General features: G+C 39.7%; 1 protein-coding gene across 1 annotated transcript; it reads right to left on the reverse strand.

The window, feature by feature from the left end:
* Nucleotides 1-410: 410 nt before the first annotated feature.
* MEX3C (mex-3 RNA binding family member C) lies at nucleotides 411-22,550 on the reverse strand. Its single transcript, XM_012651801.1, has 2 exons — nucleotides 21,438-22,550; nucleotides 411-3,433 (listed from the first exon to the last, which is right to left on the reverse strand). The coding sequence occupies exons 1-2, from the start codon at nucleotides 22,180-22,182 to the stop codon at nucleotides 2,208-2,210; spliced, it is 1,971 nt and encodes a 656-aa protein (XP_012507255.1). The 5' UTR covers nucleotides 22,183-22,550; the 3' UTR covers nucleotides 411-2,207.
* Between the last annotated feature and the right edge of the window lie 487 nt (nucleotides 22,551-23,037).

The following is a 23,037-nucleotide window of genomic DNA, read 5'->3' on the forward strand; positions in this document are numbered from 1 at the left end:
CAAAAAGACAACAATAGGTAAACAAAGAATAAAAACAGAGTGGAATCTAAGTAGAATTCAGGATTTCAACTAATATTAATGTATAAAAAAGTCATTTACTATTTCATTTACAATAGATCAGTAGTGGTTATTTGTGGTCAACCACACAATCATGCAACTAGTCTAAAACCAGCTAAATCTCCAATTTCCTATAATGTAACACTCATTTAAAGAAAAAGCTAAACTTGGACAGGAAAATAATTGACACATTTAACACCAAAGAGTACACTTAAAAAAAAAAAAACAACAAAAAAAGGAACAAAAGGAAGCTAGCTAGTGAATGGGTAAAGTTTGTAAAAGGAACTTTTCAATTCTTAAGTAGCCATATGCTAAACTGCTATGATTATATGAAAAACACCAAGGAGAATACATTCAAGTTAATGGAAACAAGTCTTTATTAAGTAACTTTTAATATCAGAAAAATAAAACTCTTATAATTCTCTTTACAGCAAATATATAATATCAGTGCTTTGGCCATCTTAAGTTAAAGGCCCTTTATCATAAAATATATGGTTTTAAACTTTACTCAAATTGAATTTATAATCCCTATGACTTCCCTACATATACATAACAAAAGAGTGTAGTAAAATTAGCAAATACTAAACTATATTGATAATTTATCATTCTTAGTTTGTGGTTTTTAGAAACAGTACACGCACCTAATATATGTCGATTCCTTGGCTTATTAGTTGCAGTGTACAATGCAACAAAATACAAAATACATGCTTGGTGAACATTCGTTCATATCTACAAGACGGCAGCTAGAGATTAGGTTTCAATACTGACATTTAACTATCCTACAAGCAATTAGCATTACATCATAATATGCCATCAAGGCAATTTTTTATACTGAAAAAATCAAAATAAAAACCGTTATTTGTAAACTTTTATACGAAATGTAACTCTTCAAGTGGAAATAAAAAATAAAATCTGTCTATTTACTATTGAATACACATAGGATTTCAATTTTCGGTATACCGAGAAAAAAAGCTCTTTTGTGTTGGGAAAATAACGCTTCAAAAAATAATTAGTAGAAAAACCCACCAGTATAATGTTTTGTCCTTTCAATGCCAGCACAGATTTGGGAACATACTGAGGATGAGTTATAGACATCCACAGGTGAAATGTACAAGCATTATTTTAAAGAAATCTTTCCTTGTGATTGGAAATAGTTTTGAAATGAAGTAAACTGATTGGAGGTCGTCACAGCTGCTTTTGTGAATTATGCCAAGGGCATTATTACCCCTTTCTCCCCCGCTCCCCTAAATTACTAAAAAATAAAAATATATTTATAATGTGCAAGACAAATACGGATTAAACATAAAATGTTTCACATTTTGATCTCTAGTCTAAAAATTAATAGCTTGATCAGACTAATGAATGGAATGTTCGCATCCTCAATTATTAGCCAATATAGGTGCCACCCCAAAGCCCTTCCTGATATGGGAAAACCCAGGTGGCATTTCCACATCCACCAAGGGAGGCAATGGGTAGGAATTCACAATTGCATTCCTGATCCACTGATCATACCAGCCTTGAGCACTCTGGGCGAGATGAAGGTCAATGTAGCAGTTTTGTCCCAAATTATAACCAGTGATCTAGTAAACTGCCATCAGCCCTATTATTACCAATAAGTAATCACAATGCATTAAAAAGTGACTTGCAATCCTGCAGAATTAGGCATAAGTTGTTGTAAAATAAAAAACAAACAAACCTGTTTTGTCAAAACTGGCAGTGTAAAGAAGGCAGCACTGGAAGTGTCTGAATCATCTGTAATGCCAAGTACCCTCCATAAACTCTTAATGTGGTTAGGCTTTGGGACCCACTGTTTTGAAATCTTAGACGTATACACTTTCTCATAGGCTCACACACCTATGATTATCTTCACTCAGCCAAGGTGAACTTCAGCTTTAGCGATTCTTAGATAAGCTATGTCTCTGGGTCTATAGGACAGTATTAATAATTCAAACCAAACTAATAGACAAGAGACCACTTAGGTTTAGTGTTACCATAGCAGCCTTTTATAAGTTTACTAACAACTTTAGCCTAATCCCAATAAAGCCTGATAACAGTCATAAGAATTCATTAGGAAGTTTACTGGGGGTACCATTATACCCATGCCTTTACGAGTCCATATAGAGATATAGTATTTATGTATATATATATAGTTAAGAGTGAATTTGGATTGCCTGAGTAACAGCTGTCTGGCAAACTGGACATGATGGCGTTCTCTTTTCACAGATCTTGTTGGCACATTCCATGCAGAAGAGGTTGTGGCCACATGGAACTAGGGCAGCAATAACTTCATTCTCAAAGCAAATCACACAGTCGTGCTTTCGTCTTGATTCTGGAGGTGAGCTAGAGGTGGAACCACCATTGGAAGAGGAGTAACTATTGGTACCATTAGAAAAAGCAGGGATGTATATTGGAAGGCCAACATGGTTGCCTGTACTGGGTGGGTCGCTCCTAACCCTCCGAGCAAGTGGGTGTTCTATGCTCTCAGGAAATGTAGGAGACAGACGAGGAGTAGATGGCTGACTTCCTCTGCGCTGAGTCTTCATGTTACCAGAGGGATCACTCCCAAAGCCAGAAAGTGGGTTAACTGGTTCAAATGGAGTCCAGATAGTTTGAGCGGATGTTGGTAAAGAGTCAAAGGCAGGAGAGTCAACTGCAAGATCTTCTGAGCCTACAGATGGTAGTGTATCTCCAAACCAAAAGTTTCCTGTACTAAATGGGCTTGTTGGACTAAAGTCAGCCAGCCTATTGCTTCCAAAGTAGGAATCTGTGGAACCACTTCCTAGAGAACTGGAACTATCATTTCGATAATTGGATATCATTCTTGCTCGGCTAGGAGGAACGGGATTGGAGGAGAGCCACGCAGAGCCCAGAGTGCCACCTTCAAAGCTTACATCGGTACCATTGTAATGGAAATCATTCTCTTCGTTGAGCTCTATATAGTTTCCTGTACGCATGGCAATATGCATTTCTATTTCTTCCCGTGCTCGGTCAACATTTTCGGGCATCCCGGTCACTTCGAAAACAGGCTCCTTATCTCTGCTTGGTGTTACTATGTACGTGTGGGTCTGCTGCTGAATTCTTTTAATAGTTGCTCCTTTGGGTCCAACCACTAATCCTACTACACGATAGGGAACCCTGACTTGGACGGTGGTTTGACCGGGAAGATTAGGACTACATGACAATCCTCCCAGGGCAGGGCCATTTTTGTTTCGAGATGCACGAATCATGGAGAAGTGCTCTGCAGCTGACAGGATCTCTCTTTTGGCCATGGCGACATCTTCTTTCCGTCCAGTGACAACAAAAATGGGCTCTTCACCACGGACAGGTGTCTTGATATACGTGTTTGTCTTGGCTCTCAGTGCTTTGATTTTACAACCTGTTAGAAAGAAAACATTTCGTAAGAATCAACATCTCTTATAAAGGCAAATCACAGAAAGTGCCTTTGAATCTAAATGTCTGGTTACTGGGCAATTTTTACCTTATTTTATTAAGTTTTAGAGTTTGTTCTTTACCATACAAACTAATCACATGATGATAAAACTCCTAATTCCACTAATGCTCCTAGATCCAGAGGTATGCTTGTCTGGTGATCCTTCATTTGAAAAAAGGTGGTACCTCTACTGGGAGGTCTTAACTCACTCAAGTCAGGCGTATCTTTTTCTTCCTCTTGTTATCAGAAATTGCAAACGACGCATAAAGTAGCCTATACAAATAAGCTACACCACAAGTGGGTTTGATTTTCTGAATGCTAATAATTTACTACTTCGTAGGTAGTTGGTGGCAAAGAAAAACATTAACATGCATGTGAGACATTTAATACCTATTCTCACTTAATCTACACAATAACTCTTAAGAACCAGATTATTACACTATTACACTCTTTTTATTGCTAAAGAAACTGAAGTTACACAGAAAAACTGAATAACTTGTCAAAGTTCACACAGCTAGTAAGAAGCAAAGCCAAAGTTAAACCCAGTCTGACTTCAAAATCTATGGTCTTTCTGCTAGTCCAAGAACCTCAATTTTCACACAACTACAGGACAGAAGTTCTTAAACTGACTTCTACTAAATTGTCTTATTACTTTAAGGGAACACTTATCACTTTTATTTACTCTTTCCCCTACAAAACTCAACTAAAGACAACAAACCTGAATGCTCCTTATTCAAGGACTACTCTGACTGGCAAACTCAAATAATAAAAGGCCTTGGCCCCAGATCCTAAGTATATTTAAGTTAGAATAAAACATCTAAGACACATATGCATAACTTTTCATAATTCCCCATTTTAACCAACTTTAAGTAATCACAGATTACCAGTGACAACTGTGTAAGATTAGAGGGCTTCACACTATAACCTAAAAATGTCAAATATTTAACTAAGGCATATAAGTCTGGGGTCATACTTTTCAAAGACCCAAACTTGAAGCTTGCCAGAACAGATTTGTTCTCATGAATGTATCACGCTATCCTAATTCCTTGAAATAAACATGCTAGGTGCTATCGAAGATAAGTGTCACAATTTGAGCAGGTATTTTGCTTAAACTTTCCCTTCCTTTTTTGTTCCTAATAAATTAATAATGTGCTTGCTTAACTCCTGCTAGTCCTTTAGATTTTAGTTTAAATGCCTCATCCTCTCCAAAGCTTCCTTTCCCCAAGAACCAGCTTGTGTGCTCTTCCTAAGCATTCCCATTCCTAAGGACTGGGTGGTTGTCTATAGAGATTGAGTATCCCTTATCCAAAATGCCTGGGAATGGAAGCGTTTTGGATTTTGCAATATTTGTGTTATATCTGCTAGACAAGCACCTGTAATCAGAAAATCCAAAATGCTCCAATAAGCATTATGCTGGTGCTCAAAAAGCTGATTTTGGAGCATTCTGGATTTCAGATTTGGGATGATAAATCTGTATCTGTTTTTGCTCCACAATAGAAAATGAATTAGAAGACCAGAGCAACAAAACTTCTGTTAATCTACTTACCATTTATATAGGCTAAATGTCTAGGAGACTCCCTCATTCAGCACAGTGGGTGTTTTCTTGGGACTGAGAATTGAGATCACTTTTCATTGGCCAATATGTGACTGATGGAGATGCCTGAGCAATTCTGACTGGGGCGTATGAACACATAACTGGTCATACTCTATACTCTGGGGGGTTATTGGTATTATTTGAATACATAAGTTTACCTGGGCTGCAACTTGACAAGAAGGCAGTCTGCTGTAATCACATTCCTAACAACAGACAGTCCTGATCATACTGCAGAAGGACGCTGGGCAATTTCTATGAAGGACAATGGGAGAATTAGCCTAAGGGTCTAGTGTTGGTCCCTTTCAACCCTTACTAATACTAGTCATTAGAAAACGGAATTAAAAACCTTTCTAAATACATACTTCTGAAACTATAAGCAACTGTCAGTCATACCTTAGAATATTTTCTGTTTAATACCTACTAGGTATACAGTATTAACTAAGGAAATATGCTTAAAGGTCCACAGAACACTATTTGGCCTATGGGTGGTACTAACAGGTGTTTTTTAATACATGCCTCACTGGATAGAGAAAATGTTTTGAGCGTGGACCACTTCTGAGATAGGGGAGAAAGACAGGCCTACTCTACCCAAAAGGGTCATGTGCTTATTAGGTTTTACACATTAGGGGAAAGAGGTAACAGGAATACAGCAAAGCCACGTCCTTTTAAGCCATTGCCAATAAAAATAGAAGTATTTCTTCTCTCTTCTAAATTTTATGACAGTTTTAACACAGTACTCTAAATTCAGGACTATAGGAAACCTCACCAAACATAACATTGTTTCTATAGAAACACATATTCTGAGTTCCAAACAACATGCGATTTCTAGAATATGAATACATTCTAAAGTTGGCGACTATATGAATAGGTATTAAAGTATTAAAAAGCATTAAAAAGGTGACACAAACTAAAGGAGAAAAAAGAGTTTTGTTTTATAATTTTGCAAGTGAGGGAGGTAAAAAGCTTTTCAAGTATTTTAGATTGAGTTTCTACTTGAAAATTCAAAGATACTTTTAAAAATCATAGAAGAATTTATAATCCCAGAAGCCACAAAAGTACTGATAAATTAGACTATTTTTTTTTTTTAATTGCTGCATGGCGAAAATCACCAAAAACAAAGTAAAAAAACTAAAATATAACTCATCTCACAAATGGCTAATTTCTCTTTTACACACACACACACCCCTCCCCTACAAATCAAACCACCAAAAGCCCAACAGAAAAATACGCAAAAGAAACAGCTTGCAGAATATACAAACGGCTCTGAAGATGGGAATTTCCATTTTCACAGGAATTGAGCTATTATTTTCCACCTAAAAGATTGTCGTATATCAAAAACCTTACAACAATGCTAGTTAAAAGCTCATATTTAGCTAGTGAGATTATAAACTACCTGCTCTGCAGGGCAGTTTGCCATATTTATCAAATTATAAGTGCATATACCCTGTGCCCCTCCAATACCACTTGTAGAATTGATCCTGCAGAAATACTTGCACAAGTGCAAAATGACCTCTGTATTTTATTACTTATTGTTTGGATTAGCTTGAGTCTGGTACAGGTATATAATGGAATACTATGTACTCATAAAATTGGTTGACTTAGGGGGACAGGGTAAGAGGGAGACTTAGTATATTCTTATTTCTCATAAATTTGGAGCCATACAAATGTATCATCTTTTCAAGGAAATACGATTAAATTAGAAAAACAAATCAGATATAAAGAAAAAATACATTTTACTAGACCTGGCATATTAACTAGACTTTTGGCTAGACTACCGAGATTATAGTCACCCCCTTATCCACAGTTTTGCTCTCCATGTTTGAGTTACCCACAGTCAACTGCAGTCCAAAAATAGGTGAATATAGTACAATATTTGGAGAGAGACCACATTCATGTAACTTATTACAGTACACTATTATATAACTTTTCCGTTATTAGTTGTTAATCTCTTACTCTGCCTTACTTATAAACTTTATTATGAATATGTATAGGAAAAAATGTAGTATGTTGATACAGGGTTCAGTACTATCCCCAGTTTCAGGCATCCACTGAAGGTCTTGGGAATGCATGCCCTGAAGATCAGGGGTAATCCCTGTACATGAACAGCAGGGTAAATGACTTCACAACCTCAAAGCAGAACAAGGTTTTGTAGTTCTAAAATCTAAGAACACTTGTTTTCTTACAGCTGCAGATAATAAAAACACGGCAAGCTGTGCTCAAGGTAGTCAATGGGCAGAAGCCTAGACCAGACAGTTTAGAAGTCAAAAACTAGGATAGCACTAACAACCTTCACAGCTATAATTTTATCTTGATTTGGAAGTAAACTCCCCAAATAAAGTCTCCCAACTTACCCCACTGGTACAGAAGCCCATTTCCCCTTACTACATCACTGTTGCTGGGGCTGTGTTTCATCTTAAAACCCTATAGCTGCAACCAGAACTCTGGTCCTATTGTTCCCTGGTGTAGAAAAGGATTCTGCCTTGCTTCTCCAGGGTAAAGGGAGCCTCTCCCAGCTTTAGCAATTAGGAACAGAAGTCCTCTGCTGCTGGGAGAGGAGCTGAAAGAAAAGGAATTTAAACAATAGGATCGTCAGTGTTTTTCAAACCACTGATTGTAATATCAATGTAGTAGGCTGCATAAAAAAGAACTCAATGTGTTCCAAATGTTTTAGTGAAGTATGTGTACAATGGGATGCAATGTTGTTCTTTCTGCTGTGGGTTAGTCAGAGAAGTTTAAAACCACTAGAGTAGATCACCTTGGAGGCCACTTTCTAGTTCTACAAAGCAGGTGAAATGATGTGCTTACCACAAAAGAACCAGCGTAGTGAAGGGAGAGGAGTGTGGAGTTGTTGAGAAGACCCAGGTTTACAGATGAAATTTCTTATATAGTTGAAAATGGAAATACTATAGTTCTGCTCTATTGTCACCTAACGTAGCTTTTGGAGGCCAGAGAGTGTAGATATATTTATAACACTAAATTTTAAAAAGCCATTTATTCTAGCCACTAGAAACATATCTTAGACAGCTACAGCAGGATTTTGCAAGTTTTGTTTTTGTTTTAAACAATGGTTCACTTGGGCGGTAGCAAAAAGACCACATGGCCTATCTATACCATTTGTTCCCACTTTCCAATAGAAAAAACAGTATGTGATAAAGAACTGAGTTAATGGTCAGGTCACCAGTAGTCTATAATTAAGCAGAAAATAAAAGTCCATGGAGCTGTTCATCATTCACTACTAAATCCTTAAAAAGGCACTTGCATTTATGGATAGTATGGTAGGCAGAGTTCTACAACGGCCTCCCAACATTGCTGGCCCTGGTGTACATACACTTTCTTTTAGTTAAACAAACACTAACCTAGGTGCCCCCGTGAAGGGATTTTGCAAAAGTAATTATAGTTCAAATCAGTTCACCTTCAAAATAGGGAGATTATCCAGACTATCTGAGTGGGCCTAACCTAATCACGAGTCCTTTAAAAGCAGAGGTCTTTCTCCCAGCTGATCTCAGAAGAGAAGTCAGAAAGATGTGCTGTCTGGCTAACCTGGAAGAAAGGAAACAATCTATGCTGTGAATTGCCTATGGTGACCCCATGATGAGGATCTGCATGTGGCCTTTAGGAGCTGACAGCTACAAAGAAAATGGAAGTCTCCATCCTTCAACAAGGAAATAAATTCTGCCAATAACAAGTGAGCTTGGGTGAGGACATGAGCCCCAGATGGGAACTCTGGTCCTGGCCAATCCCTTGATTTGAGCCCAGTAAGACCCTGAATAGGCACACCATACCTGGACTTCTGACTTACAAAAACTGAGACAATAAATAATGTGTTGTTTTAAACCACTAAATTAGTGGTGATTTATGCAGCAGAAGATACTACAGAGTTCTCAAAGCCCTTAAAGACTCCACAATCACTGCCCTAAAAGAGCCGAGACTAAAATGTTAGCTATAACATTCTTATTCAGTACCCTACAAGATACTCTGAAAGGCTATCAGAACTAAGAAGTAGCTTTCAACATGTAATACTATATTAAGGTGTTACAGTAAATACGGAATTGCCATTAGTTCAACTAAAGTCCAGAAATCTTTTTCTGTCCTTTAATTTCCCGCTTTAGTCTTCAAATGCTGCCAATAACAAGCTACTTCAATGACACAAATTTATTATTTTACATATATTTATTATTTTACAGTTCTGTGGGTCATAAGTCTGACACGGGTCTCAACACAGCTAAAATCAAGGTGATGGCAAAACTGTACTCCTTTCTGGAAGCTCGAGGGATCTATTTTCTTGTACATTCAGGTTGTTGGCAGAATTCAGTTGGTTGTAATGATAGGATTGAGTTTCCTCACTGGCTGTCAGCTGACGGCCATTCCCAGCTTCCAGAGGCCACCCACATTTCTTGGCTTCTTCATCTACAGAGCCAGCCATGGCGGTCCGGTCCTCCTTCATGTTTCAAATCTCAGACCCAGCTGGGAAAGGCTATCTGCTTTTAGGGACTCATGTGATTACACTGGGCCCACCCCGATGGTTTCAGGCAACCACCTCATAGCAAGGTCCATACTCTTCATCACATCTGCATAAAACATCTACAAACTCCCTTTTGCCACATGAGGTTACATATTCACAATTTCTGTTGTATTGAGATATGGGCATCTTTGGGTGGATAGGATTATTCTGCCTACCACATTACCTTTTTCCTTTCCTCCAACTGTTTTCCCTTTCTTCTAAGTATCTAGCTTTTAAATCCCAATCCAGGAATAGTAACCCAATGGGCAGGGTAGTGGATACATATAAGATAGGGTCAGGAAAGGTTTGGGGAATCATAGGCATTGGAATAGGGCAAAGGGATAGTTTAAAATCAAACAGGAAGAAAAGAAATATATAAGCCAGGTGCTGACGACAACTCTTACTAGGTGACTAGGTGACTGTATTTATGTTGGGAGGTGAGTGGTTTGGTAGGTGATACACAAGTAAAAAGCTGGCCTCCACTTGTCCTAAGGGCTTTGACTAGGTGTTCCCAGCTATATCACTCCTAGGGGCCCAAGAGCATTTCACCAATTGTGAGATAAAGTTCATTTCAGCCTAATCGCTGAATTTACCCATTCAAATGTTAAATTCCCTATAAAGGTGCAGGTGCTACTTCCAGGTAGTATAAAGGATCTATCAACATTTCTGCTCTCAAGGAGCTCAGTCTAGAGGGGAAACAGTAAAGCAATACTGACATAAGATAACTGGTTTAATGAAAACAGGCATACAAAGCAGTGGAAGCATAGAAAAAGAGATGGCTTTACTGCTTATACTAAATAAAAGGCTTCAAAGTCATTTGAACTGAGGCTTGAAGAAAGTGGTTTGGCCAGGTGGGAAGGCGAGCAGAGGGAACTGTTAATACAAGTGCAAAAGCAGGGAAGCAGGAGTAAGGGATGGCACAGCCAGAGACAACTGTTCAGTATTGTGAGTGCTTCAAGTGAATGGAGAGTAGATGGCAGGGGATAAGGCTGGATGGGGAGGCAGAAGTCCTCAATGTCAGCCAAGGGAGTTTAAACTTTATCTTATAGGTACGAAGAATTTAGGGTAGGACTGGTAAGAGCATAAAAAATGCAAAAAAGAGGGCCAGGTGCGGTGGCTCATGCCTGTAATCCTAGCACTCTGGAAGGCCTAGGTGGGCGGATTGTTTGAGCTCAGGAGTTCGAGACCAGCCTAAGCAAGAGCGAGACCCCGTCTCTACTAAAAATACAAAGAAATTGGCCAAACAACTAAAAATAGAAAAAAATTAGCTGGGCATGGTGGCGCGTGCCTGTAGTCCCAGCTACCTGGGAGGCTGAGGCAGGGGGATCACTTGAGCCCAGGAGTTTGAGGTTGCTGTGAGCTAGGCTGACGCCACAGCACTCACCCAGGCAAGAGAGTGAGACTCTGTCTGCAGGGGGGGGCGGGGGGGGATACAAAAAAGACACTTACCTGAAAGGCTATCACAACAACCAGTAGAAAAATGCTGAGAATGAAAGACACGATGCAAGGCAGGGGCTTTGTATGACCATTGTTATGGACATCTGGTGTATTTATTTCAAGTTCTTGTGTTGCTGATTTTTGATAAAGGAGTTTGTTTTCCAGAAATTAAACCCATTATATTTTCATTTCATCTCATAAATTAGCTACATATTAATATATAAGTTGATTTAAGAAAGCACAAACCCTTACAAATACCAAAACTGCATTATGTGTGTATTCTCACTTTTGGTAATCCTTCAGGTAGACCTTTCTTCAAAACTTTCCACCCAAGAGGTTTTGTTTTGAAGGGGAAAGAAAGCATGCTACTGGGAAATCGTGACACTCACTCTTTAATAAAAATGGGGAGAGGGGAGTTAAACTCCGTTGAGTAGCTCTTTTTACCTTCAAGAAAAATAAAACTCTTTAGCCTGATATTACACTCTCCCTGCCCCTGCCCACATTAAGTGGATATATAACCTACCTTCTCCCAGACTTTATCATCTCCTAAACATGTCTTGTTCCCCTTCTATCTCTGCTCAGGTATTTTCTTAAATAATCTGAGAACTCTCCTATCACACTCCCTTCCTCTCTGAGTTACCTGAGTAACAAATGTAGCCATTTGGAAAAGATAAAATTGTACATGTGAAAGGCTCTATGAACTCAAGAATAATACAAACATAGGTATAACTATTATAGCTATCATATATGAATCCTTCCAGTTCAAAGGAAACAATATAAGGAAAAAAAAAACCTGATCATCTACAGGACTGGGAACTTGTTTTGACCTTTGATCATTCAGAACCTCCAAGTCTTTTCCAGTGCTTGTATTTTTTAATCAATCCCTCCTCTCCTAGGAAATGCACAATCATCTCTTCCTTTCCTGAAGTCTAAAAAAGCACTTGGGACAATCAGATACTATTATATTTTGCATGCATACATCTGTTCTTCTTTCCTCAAGGAAAGATTGCTGGAGTAACAGTTGGGAACATGAAACTTTGGATAGACCATCACTAACCAGCTTTGAGAAATTGAATAGGTCACTAAACTTTACCTCTCCTTCATGTGTAAGGGACTATGATTATAGATACTTTCCTCATTTAGTTGTTGCAAGGATTAAACAAAATACTGTATTAAAAATGCTTACTATATTGTCTGATATTCAGTTATGTACTCAATAAAGGGTAGTTTTTATGTTTGTTTTTTTTTTTTAAATAACTATTTCCCACTCCCCACATCTTTTCCAGATGAGTATTTCCTAAGTAATCTCAGCTAATATCTGAGACTGGACTTAGCTTTGAAATAGTAGAAATTTATAGAGCACTCCTCAGTTTTCTGAGCTCTTTCCCAGATACATTCTCATTTAATCATCATAATAGAGTGCTTTAGGAAGGCCAGGAAAGAGCTTAATTGAATTGTTCAAGATCTCCCAGCTATAAAGTCAGATCTCAATCACAAGTTGTCTTAATTCCACACTCCTTTCACTATTCTACAGTATTTTCTCCTAAAAGTATAACATTTTACATGTTTCAAAATATATTAGAATGGATGAGGGGGGATAGTATTACTTAATGGTTTTACATAAAATGAGCACTTTTCACTTGACAAGAACTCAATTTCAGTATTATATTTTTAAAGACTGATGAACATCAGCCAAGTACCAATAAGTGTTTCTTAAGTACACAATTTAATTCAACATCTTAAGTAATAAATAGTTTAAGAACGCAATGTATTCCCCTAAATGTATAATATAGAAATACTAGCTTTCCTTTCCAGGGTTCAAGCACCCTTGTAGCTCTTCTAAGGTCAAAATTCTCCAAATTTTCTTAGGAAAACTGTCTCACTTTAAGGATTACTACCAACAGTACTGCAAACAGCCTCATTATTTTATTTTTGTTTATTATGAGCTTACACATGAACATTTAATGCCTTCAATCAAGTAGCATCTACTGTCCTTCAAACAAAAGCTCAAAACAACTTGAGCTTGACTGGCTCTTTTAAATAAAAAGCTGGGAATAATGGCAAGAGGGAAGAAAACCCCAATTAATGCAATACGGAAAATGAATAAATAATAAAAGGACATGCTTCTAATCCAACAATTCAGTTCAATCAATTAAACACCACATATCTACTTTGTTTCAGGTACTTTAACTGATATTAAGGATGCAAAGATGACTAAGATTCAGTTCTGTTTTCACTGATTTGTATTAACCTCAAACATCAAAAGTATTTAGTGCCAGTCCATGTTCATGCACAGATATACATGTCATTTTCTTTTCTTATATTGTTGTTGGTGATCAAATCTACTAAATCCTTGCTGATTTTTGTCTGCTTGTTCTACCTCTTACTGAGACAAAATTGATGAAGCCTTGATCTATATTAGCTTGAGACCTCGGGTAAGTTGCTTATACTTCCACAGACCTGTTTCTTTATGTCTGGTGGAAATAATAATAATGGATTAAATGAGAGGATACATGTAGTTTTACACAGTGCCTGACACACATGTTAAAACAAATGAACTGATTTTCTACAGGGAGTTAAAAACATATGAAGAATCTATCTTCAAAAGACAAAATATATTTAGATTGTGAAAAACATGTTAAGATATTATGAACTTTGCAAAAATGGAAAGACATGAAGTCAACCTAACTGGTAATTTGAAATCTGGTTTACTTTTGCATGATTTTAGGGACTCTCTTTGGACAAAAATCAGAATATAAGAGCTATCACAGATCACCTAGTTCAATCTCATTTTATACATGAAGAAAACCAAAGCCTAGAATTAACCAAAGTTATAAACTAGTGACTCCTAAATTACCACCCTCCCAACCTGCCTTATTTTCCTACTTGACTTTTGTTAACTGGAGAATTCCCTGCATGTACAAGATATTTTTAAAAATAGAGGTTAAACGAATCTAAAAATTTCTCTTTTTTCACTTATTTTAGACAAGATAAAAAAAATTTAATGAAAAGGTTTTTATTTGGCCTTTCAGTAAAGCTGAAACAACCAGAAGGTGTAAATTAGAGATAAAAGGCAGAACAATTTTCCTAACTGGGAGCTTTAAATTATGTTCATGCCCTTTAGAGGATGTTAACAGAAACCTTAGCATTATCTCAGTTTAGGTAGCATATAATGGAATCAGATTTATTTGTAAATGACTCTCTTCCAGAATAACTTAGCTCTTCTTTGCCAGGAAATACATTTCCAAAGCTCTGATTTTAAATAAATTTTAAGATACATCATAAACTTTAAAAAATATAAAATAATTTAGTTACAGGTATACCCTAGGAAAAATTTATACCATGAATTTATACTAACGGTATCTCTTCAAACTTGATCCTCACAACAAATGGGGAGAAGGAACAAACTGGAAAAGTAGATGGAACAGATTTTTTCCCACGAGAGGAAACTGAGGCTAAGAGAAGTTAAATGATTTGTCCAAGGTCACAGACAACAAGTGGTGAAACTCAAGTTTTCTAATTTCAAGCTCGATGTCCTTTCCTACAGTATATATACTACATGGTACCTGTGGAAAGTCGTAAGATAAGGCAAAGGGGAAAAGAGAGTGGCATAGAAAAGGGGAACAATAAAAAGGTCAGCTCCAAATGTAAAAGTATTTTACACTGGTAACTATTTGGGGAGATCTTCTAATTGTTGGGAATCATTCCCTTCAATCAAGTTCAAGACCAAATTCTTCATGCTTACCTTCAACTACGTCTGCAGTTTCCATTAAAGAATTTTCTTTATTATTTTAAGGCCTACTCTTATTCCATGGTAGTTTTACTTGTGGTCAAATCAGGCTTCCCTGCATGCAATAAACTGTACTCCTTACTTACTCAACAAAGGCAACAAACCATGCAACTTGAATTGTCCTTAAATCCCAAACACTGGCATCAAAGAGATCCTAATCTTAAAATTCCCCAAATCAGTCACAGAACAGACTTGAACTACTCAAATAGGATTAGGCTATGCATATATTCAATTTAGTATAACTGAGCTTGGTAATCCTAACATTAGAAAATTATTTTAGAGCCTTAGATATCAGATTTAATCTTTGCCAATCTTTACACAGTAACTAATGATAGCCATGGGAAAAAATTTAAAAGGAAACATACAAATTATGGTATCTGAGCCATCTGGGAAGCCTTAAGGATGGTTTAATAAAAAACATATCACTATAGAATCACCTGAGTATCAATGGGGATTTAAAATAATTGTTTATGATCTATTTGGAGCTTCCTAAAGAAGCTTACAATTAAAAAAAAAATTAAAATCTAGTATGTTATTTAGATACTAACATTTAGTAGCCCATAAATACTGTATCTATTTTTTCTTTTTGAGTTTACATTACAAGTTCCATATGGCAGAAATTATTTTGTTTAAAATTCTGTTACAATCCTATAAATTATAAAATAGTACTGTGGTAATCATCATAGCTGCTCACTAGTATCTTGGCTCTGTGCACATGGTTGTAATGTACTTTCTTGCCCATTTGAAATTAGGTGTGGCCAGATAACTAGCATTGATTAATATAAACAGATGTGGTAAGTATTACTTCCAGGTCTAACATTTAAAGACCAGTGTGTGCTATGCCGTAGTCTTTCATCCTCTAGCGTAGGGGAGAACAGTAACACTTGGGATGGTGGCTACTCCATTGGCCTCTGAATGACTAAAATGAGCAGAGCCCCTGTGAACAAAAAACACACCTTGGTTGTTTTAACATTGAGATATTGAGGTTCTTTGTTACCACAGCATAATTTAACCCTATCTTGACAGAAGTGCCAGGTATCTAACAGGTGTTCAGATATCAGTTAGTTCTAGTTCTATTACATTAGAAGAATATAATGTGTGAAAAAAGGTGAACATGATTAAAACGGAGTGGTTCTAAACTAACTACAGATTTACCTTAACAAAAGTTATGTGCGCCTATAATTTACAGCTTCATATGTCAATTTATTTGTATATCATTCAGATACTCTAGAGTTACTGCAGATATGATTATGTCCAGCTGCAGAAGAGGAATCTGAAGCCTAGGGAGTTTCAATGACTTATCTAAGATCATGAAGTGAGTTAGTGGCACAGAGTAATCATCCCTCAGGAATATCAATTTCTGATTGCTGGCTCTTTCCAATACACCACAACTGAACAGAGACTGTTATAGGCAATTTGGTGTTGCTTATATGTATTTTTATATTAAAATACACATCATAAAACATTTTTGTATTGAAGGCAAAGTATTAACAATCCGTAAGTATTCAAAACAAAATCAGCAATATATTAAGCACTCTCATAACTAAATTCTACCTTTCCTTGAAAACTTAAGATGTAGAGAAGAATCACCTAGAATTCCAACCCATAAACGTTGTTGAAAAATTTTCTAGGTAGAAATCTCTACGAGAAACAGTTCTCAAATATGTGGCTCCCTAGATCATTTTTAGGTTGTTGGTAAGGGGAGTGGGGTGTAGAAAATACAACTTTGGCTGGGCCTGATGGCTTATGCCTGTAATCCTGGCACTTTGGGAGGACAAGGCAGGAGGATTACTTAAGCCCAGGAGTTCAAGACCAGCCTGAGCAACTTAGACCCCATCTTTACAAAAAATAGAAAAATTAGCCAGGCATGGTGGTATGCACCTGCAGTCCCAGCTACTCTGGAGGCGGAGGTAGGAAGATCCCTTGAACCCAGGAGTTTGAGGTTGCTGTGGGTTAGGACTCCACTGCACTAGAGAGAGATCCTGCCCTACTCACCAAAAATACACCCTGGAGTTGCCACTTTATTTCCCGTTTTTTCCCTAGTGAATCAGAATAGTTCATTAGCTGAATAAGGCAGGAAGAAAATGCAATAGATTCCCTGCCTATATGCAAAACAATTATAGTAATTTGAACCTTTCCCAAGGGCCCCAGAGCTAATACAAACCATTATCTACTAAATTTAAATTTTAAAGCCTAGAAGAAAAGTTATGATTTTTAAAGCTAGTGTGTATGTATGTATATATACAAATTACTGACTATGAATGACAGTGAATTTTTAGTTAGACATGTGAGAACTACATTGTAATGGTAACTGTGCCTTCTAGGTAGTAAAAGACACCAAGATTTCATTAAGTAAACTAATTATGACAGTGATGATATTAAGTATACTAGAAATACAGTATCCCAAAACTCAGATGATTAGGGCAGAACTTAATCCAAAGTATTATTAACCTTCCAGAGCAGAATGTCTCAATACTGAAGCAGCAATGTCAAGTGGAACTTTATTTTTCATGTCAAACAAACTGGTCTACATCCAAGTTCTGTTATTTGAGCATGTTATCGTTCAGAACTTCAGTTTTTACATCTGTAAGATGGTGGTAACTGCCTAGCAGGGTTACATGGCACTGGTAAAGTACCTAACACAGGACTTGGCAAAGAGAAGGCCAACAATGCCACCCCTCCCCTATAAAAGAAAAAGACATTGTGTTTTAGCATTATTCCAAAAACTGTTTATTCTCATGAAATGTGTATTTCTTCTTGAATAGGAAATTTATGTTCAGTAAGACCAAGCTTTTTTTCTCATGGTCACATGTACATACACCTTATTTCAGTTGTTTTGGAGCTTGAAGGGTGGTTCCACCCTAAGAAATTGGGAAAAACTATTGCAAGGATGCACTTAAGACAACTTGAAACAAGGTAAAGTGTTAGTTGTTAAAAAAGTGACAAGAGACACTGCCATTGGGGGTCAGTGGAAACAGAATACCTCAACAAGGAAGAAGAAAATTTCCAAAATGGTCTAGCTCAGCGATAGTCAAAGTAGAGTACGAGAAAATCCAGTGGAGTGCGGAAAAAATTAGAACTCCTGTTTGCATTTTTACCTCATTCTTTTAAAATTTTACATATGTTTTATAATGTATATTAGAACAAATATGCACACACAAATATCCAGATATTGGCAGTACAAGCTTAAATTTTATTGACAGGGTGTACAATCAAAACAGCTGGAGATCACTACTCTAGACCATGAGGCTGGAGAACAAACATATACTGTCAATTGAAGCCTAATGAAAATAGTATAAGATACTCATTTATTTTAAACAGTTAATATAAAACCCTGGGTTACAAGTCTTTAAACAACTGAATTTATGACATTTAATATTTATTTATAACATAGTTAAGAATGGATATAGAATTCTGCTTTAATTCACTTTTTAGTCTAAATTGATATCAATGACTGTATAAATTGGAACACAACCCACTGACTTAAATTAGACATGTTAACTACTGTTAATGTGTCCTGCAGGTACTACACTTAAAGAGATGTTGCTAAGTTTACAAAATTAGGTGTTAAAAGTCTATTGCCAGCCTTATTTTTGAGGTTCATATTCTAAAATTTCTTTGATTAACTACATCAATAAGCCTCTTTAGTTCCTGGCTTTATTTTACAATATTGTTGGTTTCACAATAGGTGCAAAGCTGAAAAAAACAAGGCCAATTTAGCATTTACAAATGACCACATGCTACTGGGGAGTATAAATAAGAGGTCAAACACTCAGCCAACTTTCGTTACTATCAAAAGCAGGTTTTTTTTTTTTTTTAAATAAGCACAATAAATTTATCACATGTACATGTGTGCACAAGAGTCATATAAAACACGAAAATTCAGTGGTTTGGTTTTTTTGAAAAACACTGAAACCAGAGACCATCTACATGAGTTCCTAGTCTGATTCAGAATTCTTTTTGTTTTGCTCTTTGCTTCAGAGCTGAAGTCACAAATGTCTCCATCTGTGACATAATTATTTCCAAAACCAATTAAGAGATGTCACACAGAAAATTATGACTTCAGGTAATGAATAAAATGATAGAAATGGGTAATTCTTAAGGATGAAAACTTAGCTTCTCCAAAGCAAACAAGAAAATGAAATGATTTATCCTGCTTTACTTACTTAGGACAGGTCCTCTCCCATGGGGAAATGATCACACTGTAAAAGGATGTGAACATCGGAAGTCACTAAGTTCCCCATAGAAGTAAATACTTTACAAGTTTTATTACTATGCTGCTAGAGCATGGGGGTGGCAAAGCGGTCAATGATCCACTAGTTCAGTGGTTTAAAATAAATAGGAAAAGGGCAAGACTTTCTGCTTTTCAGATAAGACAGAGGATAATGACATACTGTCAACTCTGGGAAAATATTAAGTGCCAAAAGGAATAGTCAGCAATTTGTCTCCATGTCCTAAGACATAAACAGATTTACATTTCCTTATTAACTAATAAGCACAACCTGAAAAAAAAAAGATTTTATCTCATTTGCTAGCATGTAATACATGGTACAAAAATATTAATAAAAACTTGGAATTAATTTGATTTATTTTTACATAATGGATTTGTATAAAGGTAACAGTTTATATAATTAAGGATCATTTTATAGTGTTTTAATGGGTATGATATAGTAAAGGACAAAAGTTTGTATTAAACTAAATCTACAAAATATGTTATCTGGTTTTTTGGAAAACTGGCATGTAAATGCTCTTTTTCTTTGTTACCCTGGACTGTCAGCATAAGCACACTGAACCAACTTGTGCCAAGGAAGTAGCATCCTCACATAGCGTTCAAGATTCTTCATATTCCGGCCTGTACAACTGCATTCCCAGCCTTTCACTACCCTTTACTGACCCTAGATATCACCAAACTCAACACCAGTTGCCAATTACACCTAGAGGTTAGGTTAGTCCACACCATTCCTCATGTTGTTTGTTACTCGGGCTTTCCTCCAATCTCCATTTGTTAAACTCCTACCCATTCCCCAATGCCCTCTAGGATATATGTTCATACATGTGTTACTTTTCGTCACACTAGAGTTAGTGCCATTCCACTGTTTATTAGACTGTTAGCTTCTTAAGGGTAGAAAGTCTGAACCAACTTCACATTCTCAAGTCAGTACCATAAACTGAATACCTGGCAAAATACAAGCTTGATACATAACAATCCCTCAATGTTCTTATAGGAATGGCCAACTCATTCTGGATCTATAAATTAAGATGTTTTAATTTTATCCCGTGTAGGTGAAATAGTTTTCTTCTGGAGATTATTATCCTAAGTATTGTCAAAAACAAACAAGGTATTTGAAACTCATTTACCAGAAGAACTACAAGAATAAACTCCCTTCCAACTGAATGGTTCCAGATTTGAACAGTGCCAATCATCAGGAAGTCTGAAATAAGCTCTTGCTTCTATCCAATTTTCAGATAAGTTTTTCTCATTAAAAACCTACAGGTAAGAAATAAGTCAACTCTGATATGTGAAACCACAATTTCGACAGACCTCTTATTTATGTGTACTTTAGACCACTTGGAAAGATGAGATCATTTAAGCAGCAGCGCCATCATCTCTTTATTTGACCCCAACAATGCTCTCAACCTAACAGTAAAGAGGCATGCATCAACCAGGCTAAACCATATTGTAATGAAGTGGCAGCAAGTAATAGTTACCCCTTTAATAAAGGGGGAAAAGCCACATTACAGAGCTTAGGACCTTCCCCAAAAATGTCGGAAAAAGAGGTACTCCGGGCATCCCCTTCCCCCACCTTCACGAATCTACTCCTGGAATCTGAGACATAGGTCCTTTGTCTGAACAATGTGGGAGGAGTCTGTCTGCAGTACTGGTATGTTGGCAAGAAGAGTAAATTACTGAAAACTGTATAAACGCATAAAGTTCCTTAATTACCTTGCTGTCCAATTTTTCTTCGTCGTGCACACTGAATGTTCGAAAAGATAACCAATGGTGCCTTTTTCGAGAGTTAAAAATGTAACGAGAGGAATACAATACGATCAACAGAATTAGGCTGCTCTTCAAAAGCTAAGTTTCTGAATAGCTGAGGGGCTGGGGGATGGTGGTGATGCCGACCATTTGCACACCCCTCTCCTCTCGAATAAGCTCTTTCTACAAGCCTCCATTTCTGTCCATTTCTCCATCTGAATAAGCCGTTGTAAAGAAAGCTGAGCGCTTTTATAAGACACTCGGTTGTGCAAACTTGCAATCTCGAAGCTTTCCGTACACAACACCGAATCCACAACTCCTCTGACCCGACCTTTTACCATCTCTCTGAGGTTTCTGGTGACACGCCAACCCGGTGTTCCACGAATACAGCCCAAGTAAAGTGAACTCCACCGGATTGTGTGGCCTGAGAAACTTCACACTTTTAAACACGCAAAGTGAGCGGAATAGCGTGGGTTTGCGCAAGGTGACCCATCTTCTCAACTCGTCGACCCTCGGCTCCTTCCAGACCCTTTCGCGGTGGACATGGGGGACTCGCCGGGTTTGCTTTCTGGGCCCCAAGCTCGTATCTTTCGGCTCCCCACCCACGCCCAGGGCCATGCCCAGCTGGACCTCCCCACTCCCCACACTCACCCTGGCGGCCGACAATCTCGGCGACATGCTCGGAGCTGGGCACCGGGACGCATTCGGTGGTGTTGACGCTCTTCCTCCGGAGCAGGGCCGCCTGCTCCCCGTTTAGGGCGGCCGCCGCCGCCCCGCAGCCGCCGGGGCCGTAGGCGTGGGACAGCATCGCCGCCATCATGCCCTGGGCATCGTCCCCTCCGTAGAGCACCCCCGCCGCCGCGGCCGCAGCCGCCGCCTCCCGAGCATCGAAGCCGGCGGCGGGCAGCAGCACCGACCCCAGGGACCCGCCCGGGATCGGCTGGGTCTGGGAGGCGGTGACCGCGGGCGGCGACAGCAGCAGCAGCGACGGCCGGTCCTCCTCCTCTGCTTCCTCCAGCTCCTCCTCCTCTAGCAGTTCTCCGTCCAGCTCCGCTTCCTCCCCCTCCTCCTCGTCCTCCTCCAGCTCCAGCTCGGCCGCCTCCGGGGCCCCGGGCCGGCCGGGCGGAGTCCGCTCCTCTGAAGACAGCCCCGCCGCCCGCCGGGCCTGGCCCTGCGCCGCCGCCGCGGCCCGAAGCGCTGGGGCTCCGGACTCCGCCGGGCTGGGGTCGTCGAGGCCTAGCGCGGCCAGGCGCTCCCTCAGCAGGAGCCCGTCCCCATCGAGCTCCGGGCCGCCCGCGGGCGGCGGCAGCGGCGGCGGCGGCGGTGGCGGGGGCGGCTGCGGCAGGGGGGCCGGGGCCGCCGCCAGGGCCAGGGCCGCGGAGCTGCCGCTCGGCATCGCAGCGGCGCGCTGTCAATGGCGGCGGCGGCAGCGGCCGGGTCAGGCGCGGCGGGCGGCGAGCCCCATGGCGGACAGGGCCCGGGCCCTGCTCAGCGCGCAAACACCTTTCCTCTGGGGAGGCGGCGGGGCTGGCGACCCGAGCTCAGGAGCGCCAGGGCCGCCCGGAGACCAGAGAGGGCGGGGTGGAGGGACAGGGGAAGGAGGCAGAGGTAGGTAACTAGGTGGGTGGGTGGGTGGGGACGGCAGCGGGGCGGGCTGGTGGAGGTGGCAGCGGCTCCCCTCTCAGGGTTTCTTTTGTTTCATGGCCTTAACCAGCCCCCGGCGCGCGCGGCGGCGGCGGCGACGCCCCACGCCGCTCACCGAATGAAGCCGGCGCGCTCTGATTGGCTGCTTTTAATCCCGGGGAGCCCGCCCTCTCCTCCCGGAGCCTTCCAACTCCTTTCCCTAGCCCCACCCCCCGCCCTCGTCTCGGGCCCCGCCCCGCCCCACCCCAGAGCTCTCTGATTGGGTGACTGGGATGAGCCAGCCCCCAAAACCTATTCCTTCCGTCCTCTCCCCTCCCCCCACCCTCTCTCCCCTTTCCCTACTGGCTCTGGAGGAGCGCGACTGTGATTGTTCGCTTTCACGTCACTCTTTGTGACGTACAGCAGTGGGGGCGGGGAAAAGGAGGCGGACGAAGCGCTGTCGCGGAGGCTGAAGCCCGGGGCCCAGCGGGAGTTTGGCGCAGGCGCGTGCACTTTACGCGCGCACCTGGGTTCCCTCACCCATCCTTCCCCACCCTGTAGCCCACCTGGGTGTGTTCTTTTTAGGGAAGGCAAAATGTGAGCGGCCTTGGAGGGGAGCTGCAGGCGT

Source organism: Propithecus coquereli, unplaced genomic scaffold, assembly GCF_000956105.1.
Source record: "Propithecus coquereli isolate 6110/MARCELLA unplaced genomic scaffold, Pcoq_1.0 Scaffold37, whole genome shotgun sequence".
Taxonomy (NCBI): domain Eukaryota; kingdom Metazoa; phylum Chordata; class Mammalia; order Primates; family Indriidae; genus Propithecus; species Propithecus coquereli.

What these genes read in the sequence shown, in the direction of transcription:
- MEX3C (XM_012651801.1), bottom strand. Translation starts at nt 22,182, where the DNA reads ATGCCGAGCGGCAGCTCCGCGGCCCTGGCCCTGGCGGCGGCCCCGGCC. An exon ending in CGAGATTGTCGGCCGCCAGG is followed by an intron (nt 3,434 to 21,437) that starts GTGAGTGTGGGG and finishes TCTTTCTAACAG; the next exon opens with GTTGTAAAATCAAAGCACTG.